The sequence below is a fragment of the Fusarium musae genome, chromosome 10 (assembly GCF_019915245.1).
Source record: "Fusarium musae strain F31 chromosome 10, whole genome shotgun sequence".
Taxonomy (NCBI): Eukaryota; Fungi; Ascomycota; class Sordariomycetes; order Hypocreales; family Nectriaceae; genus Fusarium; species Fusarium musae.
The window spans coordinates 933325-955914 of NC_058396.1; the positions used below are offsets into that span (position 1 = coordinate 933325).

At 48.7% G+C, this 22590-nt stretch overlaps 9 protein-coding genes and 2 non-coding genes across 11 annotated transcripts; 5 read left to right on the forward strand and 6 right to left on the reverse strand.

Moving 5' to 3' along the window:
* Positions 1 to 130: 130 nt before the first annotated feature.
* Positions 131 to 1669, reverse strand: J7337_012463 (uncharacterized protein; the record flags this gene model as incomplete). The annotated part of the gene is made up of 2 exons (XM_044829983.1): positions 131 to 737; positions 804 to 1669. The coding sequence occupies 2 exons, from the start codon at positions 1667 to 1669 to the stop codon at positions 131 to 133; spliced, it is 1473 nt and encodes a 490-aa protein (XP_044674899.1).
* Positions 1670 to 2506: 837 nt separating this feature from the next.
* J7337_012464 (uncharacterized protein) lies at positions 2507 to 4456 on the reverse strand (the record flags this gene model as incomplete). The annotated part of the gene is made up of 1 exon (XM_044829984.1): positions 2507 to 4456. The coding sequence occupies one exon, from the start codon at positions 4454 to 4456 to the stop codon at positions 2507 to 2509; it is 1950 nt and encodes a 649-aa protein (XP_044674900.1).
* Positions 4457 to 4896: 440 nt separating this feature from the next.
* J7337_012465 (uncharacterized protein) lies at positions 4897 to 5807 on the forward strand (the record flags this gene model as incomplete). The annotated part of the gene is made up of 2 exons (XM_044829985.1): positions 4897 to 5172; positions 5226 to 5807. 2 exons carry the CDS (start codon positions 4897 to 4899, stop codon positions 5805 to 5807), a joined length of 858 nt encoding a protein of 285 aa, XP_044674901.1.
* Positions 5808 to 6533: 726 nt separating this feature from the next.
* J7337_012466 (uncharacterized protein) lies at positions 6534 to 7603 on the reverse strand (the record flags this gene model as incomplete). The annotated part of the gene is made up of 2 exons (XM_044829986.1): positions 6534 to 6565; positions 6625 to 7603. The coding sequence occupies 2 exons, from the start codon at positions 7601 to 7603 to the stop codon at positions 6534 to 6536; spliced, it is 1011 nt and encodes a 336-aa protein (XP_044674902.1).
* A 664-nt stretch (positions 7604 to 8267) lies between these two features.
* On the reverse strand, positions 8268 to 9840 carry J7337_012467 (uncharacterized protein; the record flags this gene model as incomplete). Its single annotated transcript, XM_044829987.1, has 3 exons — positions 8268 to 8336; positions 8385 to 9680; positions 9766 to 9840. 3 exons carry the CDS (start codon positions 9838 to 9840, stop codon positions 8268 to 8270), a joined length of 1440 nt encoding a protein of 479 aa, XP_044674903.1.
* A 3061-nt stretch (positions 9841 to 12901) lies between these two features.
* On the forward strand, positions 12902 to 12991 carry J7337_012468. The gene has a single exon. It is a non-coding gene; the product is annotated as a tRNA-Ala (tRNA).
* An 890-nt stretch (positions 12992 to 13881) lies between these two features.
* Positions 13882 to 15093, forward strand: J7337_012469 (uncharacterized protein; the record flags this gene model as incomplete). Its single annotated transcript, XM_044829988.1, has 2 exons — positions 13882 to 14453; positions 14502 to 15093. 2 exons carry the CDS (start codon positions 13882 to 13884, stop codon positions 15091 to 15093), a joined length of 1164 nt encoding a protein of 387 aa, XP_044674904.1.
* A 1584-nt stretch (positions 15094 to 16677) lies between these two features.
* On the forward strand, positions 16678 to 18543 carry J7337_012470 (uncharacterized protein; the record flags this gene model as incomplete). Its single annotated transcript, XM_044829989.1, has 1 exon — positions 16678 to 18543. The coding sequence occupies one exon, from the start codon at positions 16678 to 16680 to the stop codon at positions 18541 to 18543; it is 1866 nt and encodes a 621-aa protein (XP_044674905.1).
* A 352-nt stretch (positions 18544 to 18895) lies between these two features.
* Positions 18896 to 20047, reverse strand: J7337_012471 (uncharacterized protein; the record flags this gene model as incomplete). The annotated part of the gene is given in 5 exon segments (XM_044829990.1): positions 18896 to 18979; positions 18996 to 19112; positions 19160 to 19489; positions 19557 to 19877; positions 19934 to 20047. The coding sequence occupies 5 exon segments, from the start codon at positions 20045 to 20047 to the stop codon at positions 18896 to 18898; spliced, it is 966 nt and encodes a 321-aa protein (XP_044674906.1).
* A 975-nt stretch (positions 20048 to 21022) lies between these two features.
* On the forward strand, positions 21023 to 22181 carry J7337_012472 (uncharacterized protein; the record flags this gene model as incomplete). Its single annotated transcript, XM_044829991.1, has 3 exons — positions 21023 to 21310; positions 21362 to 21694; positions 21744 to 22181. 3 exons carry the CDS (start codon positions 21023 to 21025, stop codon positions 22179 to 22181), a joined length of 1059 nt encoding a protein of 352 aa, XP_044674907.1.
* A 165-nt stretch (positions 22182 to 22346) lies between these two features.
* On the reverse strand, positions 22347 to 22453 carry J7337_012473. Its single transcript has one exon. It is a non-coding gene; the product is annotated as a tRNA-Trp (tRNA).
* Between the last annotated feature and the right edge of the window lie 137 nt (positions 22454 to 22590).

Sequence of the window (22590 nt, forward strand, 5' to 3'; positions counted from 1 at the left end):
TTGTAGACCAGCTACGAGAATTTTAATATATACAAGAAAGAAGATCCCACGAAAACCCATCCCAGCATATTCTGAATCTTTAACCAATGGGGTCTCATCTACCTGATAACAGTTCTTCCCATTCAACGTCCTAATTCATAACCGAGTGGTGCTTACGGCCCTTATGCTTGCGGGTCTTCGGCCTCCTTGCACGACATCCCTTTCCTGGCTCTTCCGTAACTTGAGGAATTGCTGCGGCAGTTGTCATAGAAGAATAATGGTCGCTTACGGCAGATGGCTTTACTGTAACGGTCTCGGCGCCCTCATCAGCTGTCGCAGTCTTCGACGCAGAGGTAGTATGGACTGTCGCTAGGGTCGTTGACGTTGGCTGACTCTTTGACGTCTTTGCAGTTGGTTCAGGGCCAGCAGCGGAGGACTTCGCCGCTTGGGTGTCAGATTCATCCAAATGATGGAGAAGAGAGCCCCAGCCAAGTCCATCATAGTGGCCCGAGCCTTCTCCCCAAGAGCCAGCCCCGCCCTCAAATCCACCAAAGGATTCCAAGGAGTGGTTCAGGTATGCTTTTGTCCAAGGAGCGTCAAGGCCTTTGATGTTGACGTAATGACTATAGAGCAGCTCCCAAGCCGGTCGAACCGCACCTCGAGAGGCTTCGCTGATAATATCGAAGGAGACTATGCCGTTTGTGTAGGGCTCGAATGGTACATCGTTTCCAAGATTGTATCGCGCAAAGTACTCGGCTCTGTATGCAGACGTTAGTTCAGAGGACCTTATCACGGCGGGTCAAAATAGGAATGGGCTCACGAACCCAAGTAGAATGCGGCTGTTGTTGTAGGCAAAGAGGTCCTCGCCCTGGTTCCATGCCTGCTGTCCAATGGCACCTAGTACCTGGAAGTTCATCGCGGAATGGCCCTGGTCTCGGCCAGATTCTTGCCCTTGGCCAATTGCCTTGCCCGTTCCGGGCTCTTTAACTATGTTTGAGATTCCGTTGTTGATAGCGCCATTGCCCTCACCGTGCTTGAAGTAGTCAACGGCAAAGTCCCAAGTGGTTTGGTTGTCGGTAAGGACTGCGATAGCCATAGCAGAAGCAAGGTTGCACTGTTCCCAGTTGGCAAAGAAGTGCTTGACATTGTGCTCTGACCCCAGGACGTGGTTGAGGAAATCGAGATTCATCGGCAAGAATACTTTGTTGAACATGCTAATGACCTTCGATAGCCCGTTCTTTGCAAATGGCTGGTAGTCGCGGAGAAGCTCTGCGGCGTTAGCAAGCTCATAACCTTGCAATCCTGCAGTAAGATAGGCGTCATCACCCCCGCTGAGCATCTCTAGAGTATCTGCCCAAGCAACAAGGATATCTGATGCTGTTTCTGCGTACTGGTCTTCTCCACTGACTTTCCAGCGCAGAGCAAGGTTGAACGCAGCAGCTGCATCGTGCCATAGGACCTCCCCATTTTGGCCGCGGTTCACTTCTTTGACTGCATTGTTTTTGTAGTCAGCGCTGGAAAATGGGATGCTTGTTAGCTTATTCCACGACGCGGTCCAAGGCTCTTTTTTCTTCGTGAGCTTGCTTTTGATGCGAGTGATATCAGTGTCGGTGACTAGCAGACCGGGATGAGTGAAAGCGTAGGAAAGAGGGAAAAGAAAAGAAAACAAGATGGTGTAAATGAGTGTCATAATGAATGTAAATTGTCAACGAGCGTGGCTCTTGGCAAATGAGAGAATGGAAGAATGAATGTACAAGACACCGATAACTGAAAGTAAGCATACCAAAAACACTTTTATTGATTTTATGTTCTGCAATAATCCACAATAAGCGCCTGGTCAGGAGAAGCAGGCAAAAGTCTAAACCCGAAGACCTGAAGCCGCTCCAATCAATCCTGTCCTCGATGAGGTGGTCATTTAACTATACGGCCCTGAAACCGCGCTACAGCTCGAATAGAATCCTTTATTTCTCAAGGCGGGGAAATTCTTATCCTGAAACCACTAACACCCGCGTATATGTAAGATCTTCAAGAACGTTCCGCAAACAAAGGAGCAATGTAGTAAAAGACATGATTGAAGGTTTGCAAGGAGAACAAAATATGGCATTATTCTTCATTTAGTATCGGCTTTCACAGACTAATTCTCTGGAAAAGCGACCAGGTGCTGGCAGCATGGGTTGGGCTCCTCGTGTAGACCCCTGCTGCTTAGATGCCCCAGTTCATCAGCGATCAAACGCACCTACCACGGCAATGGTATGGTCCTGGCAAAAACATCATCCGAATCCTTAGTCTTTACACGAATACTTACATCGCGTCAAGTATAGTGACTTTTAATCTATCTAGACTGCTGGAGGCGAGGTGTTATGGGCTGGACTACTAGTGAGTTCCCGTGAGAGTTTTGGAGTTTGTGTTGGACGTTTCTGAGGATGAACGTACCGCCGAATTAGTCACTGTAATTAATATGTGGTTCGATTACAAAGTATGCATCATTATGTACGTTATATACGCTAAATAGGGTTGGGCTCTCTGATCAGTGAATTATGATAGCTTGCGTGTCGTCTTTGGTTGCTTTCTGTCCCCGCCAGCTACCATCCATGAACCCATGGAGATACGTCCCCCCTATCAACTGGCAATGGTAATCGTCCTGTGAATCAAACTCGCTCAAACGCTTGAATATTAAAGGCACTCGTGATCGTGGCACCACCCAGACTGTATCTCCCTCCCGCAAATTCTGTGAGCCAAGTCCGATGTATCCTTTCTCAGTCACGAACGGTCGAAGGTACTCCCCATATGCAAATTGTGAGCTAAACTCCATCGATGAGACGGACTCGTTTCCGTTGCTGGCGGCAAGCCATTCTGCATCATGGGGCCAGAACTTATTAAAAGCTTCCTTGAGGTTCGTCCAATGACTTTCGTCTTCTGGAGTAACTAACACAGACTGCATTCTCTCACTTATCCATTTTGTGAAACTTGGCCCCATTGATGATCCTTTTGGCGGAGGACGTCTGGCCTCTCCATAAGTATTCTTAGTCACCGTTCGCCAAAGTGCCTCCATTCGCCCTTCGCCAGTGACTTCATACTTTTCAGGCAGCCTTAGTAACATATCCAAGAGTTTTGGAAAGGGTTTGCGATTCAAGACATCGCGCTTTGACTCTGCAACGAAAGAGATATTGTCGACTTGTACTCCGCGAATAGTCAACGTAAGCTCACTCTTGTCGAATGTAGCAGGCCAAAGGGCAATCCTCTCTTCCCGCGAAAAGCTGATCTTTGGGGAGAAGAAGAACGAATCTGCTTGATATCTTTTATATCCCGTGACTCTGAGGCCAAGAGGATATTTAACGCTCCAGTCCGGGACCCAGGAAGGAAGATCTGCACCATTCAACTTTTCAGAGCGAAAGCCCTCTGCGCAAGAAAGTACTAGCAGATCCTCACAGTCTTCAAGAAGCTGGGTAGCGACGTCGAGGTATGTCTTTCCAGGGCTACAGTCACTTCCTTCTGTGGGAGGACACAGCAACGCCGGTAGCTTTTTAATACCTTGAGGACCTTGGATGAGTCCCAGCAGAGCATATGCTTTGTCCCCGAGATCTGTAGCCTCGCAGTGACGAGATCGTATCAGCGTATATAGAAGCACGTTGGTCCAATGCTCTGTTGCCATGGAGGCTTTTGTTGCTTCGAGAATCGCCGGGACTCCGTAGTTGCGGGACGCTTTCATACTGGTGGCGGCAGATGGCGTGCCCTCGATGGACCGATTGTCATAGAACTGTTTCAAATGGCTCGTGGATATGTTATGGGAAGCTTTCACGAATATATGCCAATCAGTTGAATACACTCCGCAGCGAAGTGTTACGCGCTCTGGGAGTACGAGTTCCTGGATGATCCATGATCTGTTCCAGTAAGTACGATCGAAGATCTTTCCAATGGCTTCCCAACCAGCCCTGTCTCCATGAGAATGCTCAGAACCTGTTTGCCCAGTTGGTATACCTAAAAGTCGAAGGTTGTTCCGGTCAGCTACCTTGGCAATGTGCTCAAAAGCTCTCTCTGTATACGTATCTGAGTTCCCAAGCCACGCAATGACAGAATCTGCTCTTCTGTAGATCTCAGCCATCATGTTGCTGACTTGGTAACTCCTCTCGCTGCGATCACCTTGGTTTATGCATATCGCGTCGATCCAGAATTCCTCGTCTTTCAGCTTTTCGTCCTCCTTCACCTGGATCAGGAAGTCCAGCAGATTTCTGGCAACTTTAAGTTCCCCATCCCCGGCTTTGATAGACGCGACAAGCTCGTTTGTATATGATTTGAAAGGTCCCTCGTCAATTGGCGCTCCCCATCTATACGAAAGGGCACGGTATAGTGGCAATGAATCCAAACTAACTACTCTTAGCTTCCATTCTGCTTTGGTGATATCTGCAGCCCAACTCTTGAGTGATACAAGACGCAATTCACCAGCTTTGACTGGAAACTTTGAGTAGTCAAGAGCCATGGGGCGCTAGTAAGCAGGAAAATATAGAAAGGAGCAAATGAATGCTAGAAGCAGACCTGCAATAAAGGATTCAGCAATCGTCTAGCTCTTATGGTCTCACCCTAGAAATTGGGGCTGAAATTTCCCCTCTTCATGTCCAGTAATATTTTCATGTGTTCCAAGACGCCAGCCTAGAACTGCAAAGCGCGGGATTTGTTGGCGTTGTATCATTGGTTGCTGAACGAGGGGGCCTCCGTCTCACTGCCTCACAAAGTCAGCCATCGATATTTGGTGAGTCTTGAGTCTTCTTATGATCTAGGCATTCCATGTTGCTTCATTCAATTTTCCTTTGCTGCAGTTGCCTGTCTGTCTTGCCACGGTGAACTCTAATACAACTACAGGCAAATCCCCCTTCAATGCAGCCAGGTTCTTTGTTTCCACCACTTCTGTCGGCTTTCCCAATGTCAGACCCTAAATGCTCGTACAAGTTCACCTTCGAACCCGGTTGGTTTGTTGACTACCCAGTGATCTCTCACTCATGTCCTGGTTCAAAACTCACCACTCAGCCAAACCTCGGTTTACTTGATGATCGAGAATGGGCGAAGCTTACTGAACATGTCGAGCGATTAAATCATGAAGACGATTCAAATGTCCAGCATAAGATCTTGCTGGTTGCTCGACACGGTCATGGTGTTCATAACGATGTGATGGAGGAGGTTGGGTCAGAAGAATGGAAGGTATGCGTCTTCCCATATGTCGAACATGATTCTAGCAAGCTGATAATCCTTAGAATCACTGGTCGAAACTACCTGGGGATGCAAACAGAACTTGGCTTGACGCCGAACTTGTTGAGAAAGGAGTCCAACAAGCCAAAGACCTCGGGAAGCTGTATACTAAGGGCATTCGGCAAGCGGACTTTCCCGTCCCCGATACTATCTATACCAGCCCGCTCGCTCGAGGCCTCAAAACAACGAGCCTCATATTCAGAAACATTGTCACCGAACAGGGGACTGAGTTTAGGCCTATAGTAAAAGAGTTTCTTCGAGAAAGACTTACAAATCATACATGCGATAAGCGGAGAACCAGACAGTGGATTCAAGCCTCTTGTCCCGACTATGAGCTGGAAATAGGCTTCGCCGAAGAAGATGTGTTATGGCATGCTGATCGATCCGAGTCGAATGAAGCACATGTTTCCCGGACACAAGAACTGCTTGAGGATGTTTGGAAACATGATTCGGGCTCTTGTATTGCTTTGACCACTCACTCCTTCACCATATCTACTATCCTAGAAGTCATTGGAGCGCCTGAGTTTCGGATGGGCGAAGGCGCTATGGTGGCATTCTTGGTCAAAGGCGAGAAAATCAATGCATAATGAGCTCTTACAGGGAAATTGTAAAATAGGAAAAGAGTCTATCATGTTTCCTATAATCGGTGTCATGTGTCACGGAGTATCAATTATCATACAAAAGCTGTTCCTCCCGGTGCCCATAGCCTCTACTGTTGGGACATGTTCCCCCCCGTTCTAGAAGCTCCGAGGTTTGTCTCAGCCCCTTCTTGTACAAGACCATATCCCGACCTGGTATCGCCTCTTTCTGCACCTAGCGCCCCATTCTTTGAGGCGCTGATAATTGAGGAAGGCTTCATATCAAACATCACGCCTACTTCCCGATATGCTTGTATGCCAACCAATACTCCGGCGACTGCTAACAAGATGCTTGCTGCGTAAACAGACAGTAGCTGAACCTGCTTGTACACAAACAGCGTAGTCTGTCTCTGCCGACGGCATGGATACCTCGTCGAAGCGTCCCCTTTCCCAGTCCCCGATGGCTTCCCGTTCGACGCCCACGCGACAGCAACAAAGGATGGCTCGGAGAGAAGGGAAATAACTAAATCTTCGTAGAGTTTTTGGATACCTTGACGCAGGTTTGGGATGGGAAGAGGGTTTATCTTAGACCCCAAGGATGTGAGGAGAATATACGTCGTTGTTACGTTGTTTGCCGTGTTGACAGCTCCCCCAACATATCGTCGGAGTCCCTCACCAATCACATGATAAGCAGCTGTTCGGCGATACTCCTTGTAGTCTTGGGGGCGTACCCAATTACTTTCGGGAATCGACAGCTTCTTCGATGTCTTTCCGGAAGTGTTTTCCGAGACTAGAGTTGTGTTAACAACCTTTCTAACATACTCACGGTTTGTTATCGTGTATGACTGAGCACCTCTGACGTAGTCAAATCGGACAGTGTAGTTGACCTCGTAATGTTCACAGCCAAAGATAATGGGCGTATATGCTTTGTCCCAGCTCTTATCCTCCTTCTTTCTTGGTTGTGGTTTGTTTATGTCTTTGACGGTTGCATAGCCGACCCATATGATGGGCTCATTCTTGAAGACACCTAAATTCTCGGGCCGTGCCCAACTATATGTGGTGTAGTTCTCCCTGGCCGCCATGGAAATGAAGGTATATGACCCTTCTGGCGCAAGAATCGAGGTATTGAAAGGCGCCTCAGCGTCACCAAGCTTCTTCACCTTCGAACCAACACCAGAAGCCAACTCTTCACATTTGTACCCAGGTGCCAGGAAGTCAACAACATACGTGCAGTTCCAGCCGTCGGAGCATACCTCTTCTGCCGACTCATCTCTCACAAGGGGTTCACGCATGAAGACCGCCTTATTCGACACAACAGACGTATACATGGAACTCGCCGCGTTCAAATAGTCAAAATGCGTCGAGTTGAAGTCTTTGGGCTTCGTGTTTAAACCAGTAGTGTTGAAATGCGATACAGATTTGAGTGTCTGACCATGCACAACTGGTCTCTCACGCCAATCAAAGTTGGCCTCATTGTCAAAGTTTAGCGTTCGGACAGATGGACACGACACTAGCTCCTCCGTGACTCCGGCCACGACAGCCAGTGTCTCAGCTGTGAGAACCACCAATAATGGTGTGATCCAACAATAGAGAGCTAGCAGGGTTCCGATCTTAGAGTTCTTGATAGAGGACCATGTCAAGAGGGAAAAGATGTCGCTATTGGATGTGAATACCGCATCAACTGTTTCGAGACGCGCCATCTTATGGCGGGCGATTAGCCATGCACGCTGCTGAAAAGCCATAGCGACAGCGGTTCCTAAGCTTGCCTTAGCGCCAAAGGCAATTATTGTACCGTATCGCAGCATGAGCGATTGGCTGGTGGCTTCTTGTCCGTCAAGGCTTAGGTAGAAGAGATGATGGCCACATGCTAGCACGGTACCAAGAACGGTCAAGAGACACATGTTCCACGGTTTTAGAGTGTATGCACTCCATTTTTGGGCGAAGCTTCCGTCTGTTGTCGAAGATCTGAACTTGATGTTTGTCTTCGCCGTCCCCGCAGGGAGATCTGGGATCCCAGGCTTGCCGTTCCTGAAAGATTCGTATGGGGACAGGAGCTCAATCTGATCCGAAGACGCATTCGAACTCCCGGCTTTGTGATGGCCTCTTAAGTGAGGCGACAAATGACTTTGCGATAATTTCATTTCGAAGGAGTTTCAGATGATGTCACGAAGAGGATTGAAAATGGAGGGGGGCTCAAAATCTTGTATTGATGCTCACAGCCTTATTTGAATTTATGCAGTATGCGTCATGCCATGTTACACGGCCCCCAAAAAGTCCCTGTAGTATGACATGCAGTCAGCTCTACCTAAAATCTCCGTCTATCTTAATCTATGGGGGGAATCATTTCCAACCATCGTACAATTGCTATGCGACAAAGGAAATAAAAGCATTAGAGTAATGGTAATGTGGTTGGTGAAGCTATGCTCGCTCGCTGTATTACATCGAACATGTCCAAAGAAAATTAGGGTATCATCGCACGCCAGCCTGAACAAGTCGGCTTTCGGCTGCTGGGTTGTTGAGAAACTTCGGCACAGAATCCTGGAATCCATTAGTATGGTGTTGCAGAGGGTAAGAGGAATGACTTACGGTCGCCATTAGTTTGAAGACAGCATCTTGTGCCGTCTCCAATAATGATGTCACTTCTTGCAAGGTATCTGCTACTGTGGCATCGAGTGCCTGGGCCTTGGTCATCCGTTGAGCAAGACTTGATCGGATCTTGTGGTTGACGTTGACCTCTCGCGGTGACCCAGGTGCGAGGAAGGTATTGAAGACAACATGCGCTTGAGAAAGAAGCTCATTCGCTGCATCATCGCCCTTCTTATCCTTCACCATAGTCTCAAGCATGGCCTTGGAGTCCCGAATGATCTCATCAGCCTGCTCGTAGAATGCAAGACTCTCTTCACAGTAAGTCTCTCGAAGGTTCTCACGGAACAACAGTCGCAGCGTAGGGTCGAGGAGGATCTTCTCAAGCTTGTGTCGGTTGCTCTCGTTGACGCCACCCTTTGCTGATGATGAGTCTGTCTTACCTTGTGATGAGCAGCGACTCGATGAGCTGGTCTCGACAAGGTCTTGACCACGTTGGGATAGTTGATAGATGGCGATGGGAGTAGGTTGGAAGAGTTTGCAGGCGGCGAATTGATTCATGTAGGCCATGTCTGTTGCCACTGACTCGATGAGGTTGTAGTGCACGAAGTGGGTTGCGATGTTGACGGCTTCTCGAAGGTCGGCGCATGTCGTGTTGTCTCGCAGCCACTCAGCGATCACTTGGCCAGTGCAAGTATCATGATATGTCTTCCCGTTCACCTTACGCTCTGGTTGGAGTCGGATACCCACTGCACCCTCAGAGTAAGGCCCCTTCTTGCCTCGTCCGTCAACACCGATCAACCGACAGAAGACAACCTCGGTGGTGGCTCGATCGACATGGCACTTGTCGGTCTTGACATCTCGTTCTAGATGCAACAAAGGCCCTGTGATGAGACAGTGCAGCTCGCTAAGCTGGTCCTGGTAAAGGCCATTTGATTGACAGAACCAGTCAAAGATCATGATACCCTTGGACGTTGGTCTCCATACTCCACCTCTTTGTTGAAACACCTGGTCGGGTTTTCCATCGGCAGACTCGATATATCGGGCATCGACGAATTGCTGACACAGATTTCGGGCTGTGTTCTTGTTCATGGAGAAGGTTGTTGTGGAGGTGGAGACGACGGTGCCCGATGGGTTGCTAGGGTCAGGCATACGATTTGACTGGGTAAGTTTGAGATTGCCGAGGTTGTGGATAGCATCTTCGACGAGGAATGTGTGTTCGATCTTGATAAAGCGGACGCGATGAGGGATGAGAGGGAGAAGACTGGCGAGGAGGGCGGAGAAGAGGTCCTGAAGGTCCTGTTTGCAGTTTGTTAGTGGTGTTGAACAAAAAAGCAAAATGCTGTTGTTATAGCCGGTGTTATGTCCGGAGCCAAGTACCGACCTTTGATTGCGGTCGGTCATCGTTTGACGCGCATAGCAATCGCGACGACGACTGTGTAATTGTTCCCTTTGACATGCTGGGTACCTGCGTTGAAGCTCGCCTCTGCAGAGTAGTAGAACCTCCTAGGTCAAGCATCACTTCAGCTCTGAAGAAGCAGAAAAAGGATGAATGAAGGAAGGAAGCAGCACAGCTGAGCGGGCGATAGCAGGTCCGGGCGACGGTGCGATGCGATGCGATGGCGGAGCCGGAGATGATAAAGGATTGGAAAGGGGACCTACATTACTCGTGCGGCCGCCGAACGATTCCTCTTTGAGCGAGCGGGTGCAGAGTCTTTTCCTCGTGGGAAGCGGAGAGCCACATGGCGAGCCGTCCGACCACGCGACTGACTAGATCTAGATGGAGATTAGGCTGTTGATTAATCCACGTGCATACGATGTTGCTAGCATGATCTTGCAGCAGAGGCTGGGCGCTTCCTTTAGTCCGTGGAGCAGTGACCACCACGCCAAGCACTCCTCTCCTCTCCTCTCTGGTGTGCCCTGATAACTCAGCTCAAAACAGCCCAGCCTCGCATGTTATTGCTTTGTTTACTGCAAGCATATGTCAGCCGGCTCACCTTTGATTATGCATTGCAAGGGACCAACCTTTGTGGCCATGACCTTCACCGAAGGAACAAGGTTTGCTTCTAGGACAAGTCCAGTCTAGCAGCATCTGTCTAGAGCTTGGGAGCATCTGTTCCACCAATCATGCATTTTTGGGAGCCTAAAACAGCTCCATCAATCTAGGAAAATTCTCGAGACACGGGAAAGGTTACCCTTAAAGTTGGGTTAGATATGGGACAAAACCACGCGGCAATTCGGCCTTGCTCTTTTCCTGTGTCGTTTTTTTTCCCCTTTAGCTGGAACGCCCTTGTCAATTGCACAATTGGATTGTTTGTTGTTGGCGATCTTCACCGATGATCGACATGCATCATTGTAGCGACACCGCCGGCTCCGCTCACCCACTTGGGCTGACGCTGGCTGACCTTGAAGCAAATTGCGCCTGCGGTTCCGCTGCGTGACATGATCAAGCCCCCATGGAAACATGGGCATGGACATGATCCGAACATCAATGGACGGACCAGATCTACTGTGGCGCCAACCGACTCGGCCGTGAGATGATGCGCTCCCCTCACCCAACGACTCAGTGAACCGTTTGATTTTTGAGGCTCAAGGAGGCGCTAAACGAGATAACGCAAATTACGATTCCATGGCGCCAAAAAGTGGTTCCACTTGGGTTCAAGAGCCAAGGGGATCAAGGTGATTCGTCAATCTGGGAGAATGGCTCGCGGGATTTCCGAGATCTCCCTTCGACCGATTTCTCCATGATGCACGCATGAATTGGAGCAAAGCTTGTTGATGCCGAAGAAATCGACTGTTTCTAGAAAGACCCTTGACTTGGCCTTTTTGACGTGGTGGTTGCATTGCCCGTTTCATCTAAACGCATCATCGCCGATCGTTCCCTTTCTGTATTTCGTCTCGCTTATGCTTATGAGCTTCATCAGCAAAAGTGTCCACAGACAACGGAGCCTTGGACTAGCTCCAGAAACCAACAGTCCGGGTTCATTTTGCACTTTTGCTCAGACTACGGAGTCGAGCTCACGATCTTTCGTCCTCTGAATCAAATGCATGTCGATCCTCTGCGGATGCCCCAGATATCCAATTCAATAGTGTAGAACGGCGGGACAACTGCCTCAACCCCGATACACCATTTTGCGCTACAATGTCACTATCACAAATGATGAGTGGGTTTGAGTTCCGCTTGTCTGTGCTCAGGGCTGAAAATACCCTTGTAATCTTTTTGAGGAGAATTCACCCACGTGGAAACCTGACTCCGTGACGGCTTTCGTTGGGCTATTGAGATGGCATTTACCAGAATGTCGCGATAGCTACACTTTATCTTGTTATCTCCCCAAAGCCACATTTGCGGCTCCTAAAATTCCCGAACATCGACAGTCTATCTTATCACGGATGATCACCATGATAATGCGGCTCAGGCTGTTTATCTTTGATCGCATGAATTGCAGGATCATGAGTCCCGGGTAACTAGATGCCAACCGCGTATTCCCCAGCCTAGCACAAACACCACCAATGAGACGCCAGCGAACACGAGACCGTAACGCCGCCACCAACTCATAATCTGCATTGTTTATGCAAGCTAAACAAGTCACAAACCGGCAGTTGCTAGAACCTTCATAAGACTGTTCATTGGATTGGCACTGACTCATGAGCCCCTGGCAGTCTCTGCCCGGATAACTGGCCTAGCTACTTGTTAGTTCCAATTTCCACGTGGCCGACACGTTTCGCGCGTAAGATCATGGCGAGCAGACCCGTACTAACTCTCGTGATTTCACAAACTTGTGCTACTCTGGTTAGATGCAGCTGTTCCCTTAGCTTCCACCGATAGTACTGCTACTCTATGTTACGCAAGCTACATGCTCTGTATCCGTTGATACATGAGCAGTTGACGCGCATTCTGTGCTTATCATTTCCCTGAGATAGAAAGGTGTATGTTGACCAACAGCACCATTGATCATATCTTCAGCAAGAGGGCAGAATTCTAGCTATCAAGACGACGCCTGCATGAGCTAAACATGGACCGCATGTGGGCAACTAGGGAATGATCCGTGCCCTATAGGCCTCAGCAGCGGCCTGCATGAAGGATGGCTTGCTCACGGACACGGATGCTGACTTCCATCTTACCCGAGCTCTGATCTTAGTCAGGACTTGGTCCTTCTTCGTGATTCTGCTGTTGGTTGGATCGACCCTGCTGAAGTGGCTTGACTGCTTTACCTATCCATACAGGGAGACTTGATGCATGTCAGGCAACACTGAGACATCGCAGCCCTGTTGGATGATGGATCTTTGTCAACCATTCTCTACAATGCAGAATGCAGGGCTATGAGGTTTGAGAGGCTAGTAATACAAACTGCGTGATGGTATGTAGTTGAGGACAGATGATTGAAGATTGCAATTTCCTTATGCATGGCAGCTAGGGCTGTTGGTAACGCATTGTATGAGAATCGCGGCGTGCTCAGGATCAATATCAGCTATATAATACGTACTTACTGAAGCTCTGCTAACCAATCATAAGTCGTTGCGGGCGAATGGTTTAGTGGTATAATACTCCCTTAGCATAATTCATCCGAATAATCTGGGAGTGGTCCAGGGTTCGATTCCCTGTTCGTCCAAGATAGGTGGTTCATTCCCACTGTTATCCGCTTCTTTTTGCAACTTTGCCATCTCGCAATCATAAACTTTCTAAAGTTAAGATAAGCTTCTTGTTTTGAAGCCGGTCCGAGTGAGTGAGCCCTGTGCTGTGATTGAGCTTGCGGCATATTGCTTGCTGCTTGAAGTATTATTTCTCCATGCTGCCGGGTAGGCCGTTTCATCCCAACATCATCTAGATACAGGAGGAATTCTCTCTAGTACTCCGTATACCTTGCGTATAATAGTCAGTCGCAATAGATACTCTAGGTTATTAAGAAACGTATTCTGTCTTTTGTCCTGCGACCTTACGATTGGAGCGCATCAACTTTTAAGCTTACAATTAAGACTGCCAGGGGCCAACCAAATGGACTAACTTCACCATTTCCAGGGTATCATTCCGCGAACTTGATATACCTGAAGTTACGTCACAAACAGGCAAAAGATCACCCGCAAAGTCCGGATTCCTCTCTGCCAAATCAAGCTCTAAGCCATTTTCGGAGCTACCCTCTCCGTCGACCCAATCAAGCAAAAGCGCGTCGACTTGTTCCCCGCACAAAAACATGTTCACGCGGGGACCCCACAAACAGCGACGAGCAGGGGGATCAACGGCTTATTATCCCAGAATAGGAGGTCATGACACCATGCAAGATTTACCGCGCCATTGAGATGCCGCCGCTGAAGAGAAACTTCGTGACATCGTGGCCTGCATGGTCGGTAGATATCCCGAACTTGATTGCCAAGACTATGGGTGACGAGCTGAGTGAGCGGCCGAGGCAGGAATGTGAATATGTGAATTGCTATAAGAAGTGCTGAGGGCCACCAGGAACGAGGGAAGAGACAATAGCATCATCGTCTGCACCTCACAGCAATCATGCGCTTTCAATCTCTTCTCTGGGGAGGACTCTTGAGTCTCTCTGCAGTCCTCGCTGCCCCTACTGCAAACCAAGAGCCTGCTACACCCGCCAAGCGTGCTGTTCCTACTTCCACATTCTCCAATAATGTCATCTTCTCTCCTCCTTCCAACGCTGGCTGGACAGACCCTCGCGTCCTCTACGCCCGGTCCATTCAGCTCTCTGACGGCTCTCTGCTGGCAACCTGGGAGAACTACTCCCCGGAACCCCCACTGGTTTACTTCCCCATCTACCGTTCAACAGATGGTGGTGTAAAGTGGACCCAGATCGGAAAGGTTCAGGATACAGTCAACAACTGGGGATTGAGATACCAGCCAGACCTTTATGAGCTTCCAAGAGCAATTGGAAAGTATCCCAAGGGAACCATCCTTTGCACAGGAAACAGCATTCCCACGGATCTGAGCAAGACCAAGATTGATGTCTATGCTAGCACTGATGGTGGAAAGACCTGGAAGTTTGCTAGCAGCATTGCATCGGGCGGCGAAGCTCGTCCCAACAACGGTCTCACACCAGTCTGGGAGCCTCATATGATGTAAGTCTCCTTCCTCAACTCACAGAACCTGTACTAACTTGAAACCAGGGTCTATCAGGACAAACTCGTTTGCTACTACGCTGATCAGCGTGACCCCAAGCACGGCCAGAAGCTCTCTCACCAAACCACTACTGATCTCGTCAACTGGTCTTCCCTCGTCAATGACGTTGCTGATAGCAACTACAACGCTCGCCCCGGTATGCCAGGAATTACTCTCCTCCCCAACGGCCAGTACATCTTTGTCTACGAGACCTGCGGTACCCAAGGCTGCAGAATCTTCTACCGTCTTACCTCCAACCCTCTAAACATCCTCGCAGCCAAGGAGTATGCTCTGGTTAGCAACAAGGGCACCCGCCCCGTCAGCTCTCCTACCGTTGTCTGGAGTTCGGTCGGAGGAGCCAACGGAAGTATCATCGTCAGTGCTGGAAGCCAGTCTCAGATCTTTGTCAACAAGAACCTCGGTGCTGAGAACTCTTGGGTCGAGTTTGCTACTCCTCAGCCTAATGCGTATACTCGTGGACTTATGGTGTTCAAGGAGAACGATAACTTCTTGGCTATTATTGGAGGCGGGTGGTTACCTCCCAGCAGCACCAACCAAGTTAGCCTGAGCGTTATAGACTTGACGAAGACCGGACTGTAGAATATCATGTTAAAATATAGAAGTATACAGCACTAAAATAGCTTGCCCTTTTTCGAGATTGGAGAAGTAATGCAATGAAAGTGGTAGGAAGTTATATCCTTAACAGAAGTTAAATAAGTCAATAATAAAGGCAAAGTTTAATGAGCATGCAGCCCTGTATTCTCGCCGATCTCCTCCTTTTGACTAGACTGTAGTCCTCCCATAATGATTTTAGTCGCTTCCTCCTCTTTGCCGTAGAGCGGAACCTTTTCACTGATGCCAGTGTCATATTTCATCCTGCTTTCAACAGTGTGGCTCAGCCATTCAAAAGCCTCGAATAATCCCTCGCCAGTCTTGATGCTCTATTCAAAGATCGCCTGCAAAATCGTGAGTTCATGCGTCACTAGTCTTTTGAGCCACTCACATGTGGCGTATTTACTAAAGGGGACGAACAATCGTCCACATAGAATCCTTTTATCTGCTCTGCTGTACGAGCGTTCTGTGGAACATCTCAGCGTAAAGTCCAGTTACGAGGTCAAGCCACATACACTCTTATCTTGCTTGTTTGCTAAAATTAATACTGGGATCCCTTTGCGCAATCCGTCTTGGTGGCGTACAGCTCTGAAAAGCTCTTCTCTTGCTTCTATGAGGCGGTCGTGATCAGACAAGTCATCGACCCATACAAGTGCATCGCAGTGCTTCATGAACGACCTCTCTATTCTCCAGTATGGCTAATGGTTTGGAAAGTGACATTCCCGCATCTATAGACTTCAAGTTGATGGCCAATCAGACCTACGACGGCAGATATATCTTTTTCATTGGTCACTAAATGAGAGCGCAAGAGAGTAGACTTGCCAGCATCGTCAAGGAGGATGCGGCGATGGCCTGGAAGGGTGCTAAATAAGCTTGTGATGGACGTGCCTGAGGATGGTCTCAGGAAAACAATTGAGGCGAGGAATTCGCGGGCGTAAGTGATTATATTTCTCATGATTGTAGCAAACAAATCTTGAGGCTGCCGAAACATGACTCACGATGTAAGAGGCTTATATGAGTTCTCAAATAGCTGCCTTGAGGAATGGGCCAGGGATTGCGGATACTAAACACGTAGCGTTGAGGAAATGACCACTCAAAGTCGGAAAGGCCAAATTTCTGAAAGAAGCGGACAGATTTCATGATTGAATTTTGTGATTTGTCTCAAAGCACCATCTTCTCAGTGCACACAAGGGGAGCAGTCAAAACAAACAATGACTGGGTATGAAGGGTGAACATTAAATGCCAAACTCAATTGCAGCAGTCAAAATAGCCAAAGTTAGAAGAATCAATCTTTTCCGAGGATTCGCGAAAGTCAATGCAGGCAACAGGCGGCCTAGATCTGTGCAACATGCATGAGTCGAAGTGAATCATTTCAGTGAGTGACTCATGAGAGCCTCACATTTGATGGCGGGGCGATTGCTTATGACGAAAGCTCATGATTACTCAGCCATTTTTGCCTTCTGCCCCGCCCCGCTCTACTAAAATACTCAACTGCCTCACTCACCTCGAAGATCAATCACGAACTTACTCCGATAATCACCACTTTCCGAGACCTAGCCACATCTCGTCATCATGTTCAAGCGAAAACCCGACATCAGAAACCTCGCGCCTTTGCGCTCCTCAGATCGACGAAAGCTCGCCGATCAAATCATCCGCGATTATCAAGTCTCTGTCCCGGAGTCCGGCGACGATGCGTCATCAGGGACACAATCACAAACGGCACTGCGTAATTCACTTCTACCAGAGTCGACTTCGTCAGCTCGTTTCATCACACCAACTGAGCAAGGCACCGTGTACATTGGTGCACATCCAGACCGAGATGAGAGAGTCCTCTGGTTCCAGACTGGGAAGAACCCCCGCTTGATACCAACAGTGTACACTTTGTGGCGCAACCCTAATCTCATTCCACTTCTACATACGCCCGATTTTGTGGTTGAGGAGAAGCTGAAGCATGGCGCCGACTTGATGGTTCCTGGGCTGGTAAAAGCCAGAGGCACCAGCTGGGATGCTCGTGCGAGCACTGGCGCTGTTGTGGCTGTCGCGGGGATGCAGAACGACACAGTACCTGTCTGGATTGGAACATGTCAAATAGATGTGCGAAACCTGCCTGATGATGTGCGTGGGCAGAAAGGCGCGGCTATCAAGGCCCTTCAATGGGTTGGTGATGAGTGCTGGAGTTGGAAGCAACTTGGCAGTGGTGGAATCGACCCGCCTTCAAGCTTGGAGGGATGGGAAGGACTGGCAGCAGGGTTGGCTACTCAAGCTAACAAACTGTCGTTGGAGGAAGAGACTCAACCAACAGAGTCGACACCGGCTGCTCAAGACTCACAAGTCGATGAGGCCCAAGAAGATGATGAGGTCGAAGAGGAACACGAACCGACGACCAAAGAAATCGACGACACGTTCCATCAAGCCTTCCTGTTCGCAGTCCACAAAGCCAAAGAGTCTGGCTCCCCGCCACATTTTGGTTTCCAATTCCCTCTTCAGCCGTCTTTCATAATTGCAAACATGGTTCAGCCCAATCTCCGATACCAAAACCCAAAGTACTACAACATCAAGAAGACGTCATGGAAGAACGCCAAAAAGTTCATCAAGCATCTTGACAAAGAACAGATCGTAAAGTCCAAGGACAGAAATGGTGGAGAGACCGTCATTCTGGACATTGACTTTGATGATCGGCAGGTACTGGGTTTCCGGCCATATCGATTGCCGACACCGAAGGCTACCGGTGGAGATGCTTCAACGTCAGATGCAGGGCAAGCCCCAGGGTCGGGCTCATCTTCAGGGCAGAAGGTCAATGTCCAGATGGTCTATCGCGTATCTTCAAAGCTCGTACCGACACTTGTCCCCTCCAAGACGGACTTCTACACCTCGCAGGAGATCTCAGCAGCTATCAAGTCGTACATCGACCAACATCCCGAATTAGGCGGCCAAGGAAACTCCAGCGTCAAACTCAACCCGTTTCTCGCCAACGACATCCTGGGTAACAAACCATCGGATGAAGACGTCAGCTTTCTTGCCGCAGGAAGAATCCCTCGAAGTACTCTCCAAAAGCGAGTGATTGAGGATACCCATCTCTGCCAACCCTTCCACATCATCTCACATGGCGCTCCCTCACCAGATCAAAAGCCAAAGTCTGGATTACCGCCTCGGATCCTGATAACAATCGAGAAGCGAACCGGTACAAAAGTCGTTACCAAGATTTCCAATCTGGAGCCCTTCTTCATCGACCCTCAGGTCCTTGCACCAGAGTTACAGAAAAAGTGTGCAGGCTCTGCGAGCGTAGGCCAAGTTGCTGGTGCGAAGCCTGGATCGATGGAAGTTGTCGTTCAAGGCGATCAGAGGAAGATTCTCGCTAAGGATATTTTGGCAAGTAAGGGCATTGATGCGAAGTGGGTGGATGTTGTGGATAAGACGAAGCCCAAGAAGAAGAAGTAGAATATGTCGAAGACAGTACCCAGAAAGCATCACAAATATATTAAAACCCAACTGAAAAATTCTTCTACTCTTGTGATTTAAACATTATCAAAGCGTTTTATGATGATAACGAGAGTGAAAGTCAAACGCCAAACAAAATGAACCCACATCGTAACTTTGCAATATTCACAACGAGCCGAGGTCCTCGCCTCCCCCTAATAAGCTGCCAGTCTTGGTCTCAAGATAAAGCCTGGCTCAAGAGGAACTCGGTTGAGGTCGTTGATAGACACGTTATAAAGAGGCACAGGCGGCTCGCGACGTGCCCGCATAAAAGCTCCTGGCTGTTGCGACCCAGCCTCAGTTGAGCCCAGGCTCAGTAGCCCGCGAGATCGCCTCGTTGCGAGAGTGAGAGCATTACCCATTGTAGTGAAAGGAAACCGATTAAAGCCTTGATTGCCTGCGTTAGTACGTACAAAGATTCGGATTTCGAAATGATACTGACCTTGAAGTCGTGTGACAAGCTCTAAAATGCAATCAGGATGTATCTTTCTCGCCAGAGCCTGAGCGTCAAGAACATGTGGGATGCCAGTCTTGCTGAAGTTAGAATGGAAAGCATGTCACAGGCTTTGTAACTAACCTGGCCGTTATCATCCGAAACGTCTCTGTAGAACTCGATGGAGCCCCCAAATAGGTAACCTTCGATCCAGCGTCCAGATTCGCCAGTCATGGGACGGTTGGTTTGAGGATCTATGAGTCCTACGTAGTTGAGGTAGGAAACATTAGGAGGAGTGTATGAACTGGGGTCATCGCTTCCCTGAGCTAGATAGGCCACGAAGAGATGAGTCAGCTCGTGCAGTGTCGCGACCGCGAACATGAACAGATATGATCGATGACGGGCAGCCATCTTTCTTTCCTGGGAGCCTTTGTGACCCCCAAGCCGTGAAGCGTTCGCCATTTCGGCGACCCTCTGCAAGTAAAAGTCAGCAAGCATGTTACAGCTCGGGTATTCGCCGAAATCCGTAGTGAAAACGTACAGTCTGATTGAAGAAGATACCTCCAGCTTTCTTGGGCAAGAAGTGGCTGAGATTTCCATCCCATCCACCGCCAGGCATACGTCTTGCCTCAGCAACAACCTCTGGGCCTCCAACGTTGCCAACGATGACACGAGGAAAATCAGCACGCAGAGCCCGCAAGAACTCATTGACATATTCTTCCATACGATTGACGTCTCCACGGAAGACAAAGGTTCGACTACGGCGCCATTCTCGAGCAACTGTTGCTCCTAGTCTATACAGAGCCTCACGGCCTTGCGGCTTCTCAAGTAATGAGAGCCCAGCATGGATGGAAAAGGCCAACTTAGCAATTATTCCTGTTAGCTACCAAACAATATCACTGCCCAGGAAAGACTCACTCCTGTGAACTCCAGACTGTTTTCTTGCATTGGCTCGATTGTCAGATCCGCGTGCTGAACACTTATGCCCAATAGGCCGACTCCATTGACGGTAAAGTCTCGTGGCATGCTCATGATGGTGGCAAGGTGTAAAAGAACGAGGGATAAAGTTGATGAAATGGCAATGAACGATGTGAAATCTGCAATTTCACTCCAGAGTGATTGCAGATTATTAAAATGCTTGAGAGGCGTTGAAGATGAGTTTGGGAATCTATTCAGGTTCGTGAGAACCACGACTTTATGTAACGAAGTTACCAGATCCTGGATTTCCTCTCGGACGCAAGTGTCAGGAACCGACATGGTGGATTGCAGTCTGGACGAAGCAGTTCGCGAGACGCTGTATGCTATGTTTGGTAACATCAAATGTTCTAAAGAAAGCATCTAGTTCAATCGGGTAGGGGAAACCTTAACGCTCAGCGCTTAATCAGGCTCAACAAGGGTGATATAGAAAGTACAGCAATTTAAATGTTGATCATGATCAAGAGCCCAGGTTGCAGACAAAGTGTAGACGCCCAGCACCCTGGTTTTGACCGTGGCTATGCAGTTAATCGGGCCAACAGATGCAACACTGGGCCTCGACTGAAACAATAATGATGGCTCGTATGTTCTGGCAAAATGCCGCGCGTTACGGTTCGCATCTCCCAAATTCATGTCACATTGGGCGTCTGAATTCTCACAAAATAGTCCGTTCACTGAAACATGAAGTATCATAGTAACTTAGTACTTGGGTTAATTATATACCGACGTGCCTGGGTCTGCTTTATATCAGCTTGTATTTTGTGTCATATGATATGGTAGCCTTGTGGTGCGGGTGAACTGTTAAGCGCCCGGTCGAAATGCGAAGCGCCTACGTTTGAGTTCGAGCAACCTCATTGGTAATCGGCTATTTTCACGTGCGACTGCCGGGTTATTGGGATGCACCCAGCAGCCCGTTGGATTTGTCATTCTTCATCACTTCAGTGTGTTCAACTTCATTGAAGCAAAAATCGACCTGGATGTCATAAGTTTCTTTCTGACGGTGTTTGTCCTTCCACCTCTTTTGTTACTACCATGTCCTCGAACAACCAGAGCGGGGCAACTAGCCTGAAGGGCTTGGATGTCGAACATCTCAGTGCATTCGAGCGTGCTTTGCGACGTATACTGGAGACTGATATAGCAGAGCAAACATATGCAGAAGTACTTGATGGCTTGCCATTAAGCGACTCGTATTTGTCTTTCCAATACCCGCAAGATGGTCATCCTGCCCTTGAACACGAGGAACTTTCGGAGGGCGCTCGGGAAAGAGTCCGCGAATTTCGATCAAATCTTGATATCTCATCGCTGTTGTTCAAAACGACTGTAAGTGATATTAGGTGATTCCTGGAGATACTGTGACTGACATGCTTGAAGTTAGTCGAGGCCTTCTGGAAATCGGCACCTGGGTCTGAAGAATTCTACTTAAGACTTGTTGAGCTTCTTGCCGTGAGCTGTCATAGTTTTGCTGTTGACATCTTCCAGCTTGATGAAGTCATTGAGAAACATAAAATCTACGATGTTTGGAGAGATTCTCCCAGAGATATGAACAAATGGGATTCATTCCGGGATCCAACGGCCTTTACGCATGGACCTTATATTGCCGTTGACCAATATCCGAATGGACCTGCAGATAGTGTAGGATACTGGGCTGAAGCTAGAATATTCGGTGGCGTCATTGTATTTGATAGAGGCGAGGATGGTACCGAGGTAAGCAATATTGCCAGTTAGAAGTGATGTGTTTTTAATAAAGCTGCAGAGTCGACAACTATACTTCCACGGTTGCCGCCGCAAAGGACCACGAACGATATACCCTCCGACAGACCGGCAATTCGAACAAATGATTCAATTCCTTCTGGATGATAGTGAAAGTCATGATAACCCGTTCCCTGTTCTAGCGACACCGCAGAACCGTTGGCGCTGGGATCCGTGGGATGCAATGGCGCATTACAATATCTACCGCGATAGGTTTGAGCGAAAAGTCAGCCCCAGTAAAGGGAAGCCATGCGTTCTGAACTCTATCGACTGGCCCGAAATCAAGGATGACCTATACCTCATCAACGCGATGCATGAGCGGCTGGAGGGGAAGTCCGTGGATGAAGAGGAGATCGCTGCGGCTAAAGAAGGGATAACCAAGATTACTCCATCATCGCCGTTATGGTCAGACCAAGGACAGCGGACATACAAGGGAATCTAGAAGATGGATGTGTATCAATAAAACTCCCATGTTACTACGTATTAAATATTACTGGGTGGTTGCCTATGAACATCTGCGTTGGAAGAAAATCGCGCATCTGCAAGTGAACAAGCACCACTACAAAAGGACCAGCGCTTTCACAAGCATGAAACAAAACAAAAAGCATGAGGCACACCCGACTCGAACGGATAACCTTCAGGAATCAAGCATATTTTCAAGGGAACCTCGAAATTAACTGGAATCTGACGCGCTACCAGTTGCGCCAGCGCCCCATCCGTTGGCCGGAGTTGTCTCTGCTTCCAGTCTATACGGATGGGGCCTGGAGCTTACGTTGTGGGTTTGCCTTGTTGCCGAGAAATGCCGAGTTTCGTCGGGAGAAGAAGGCTTGACAAATTCAAGATCATTTCAG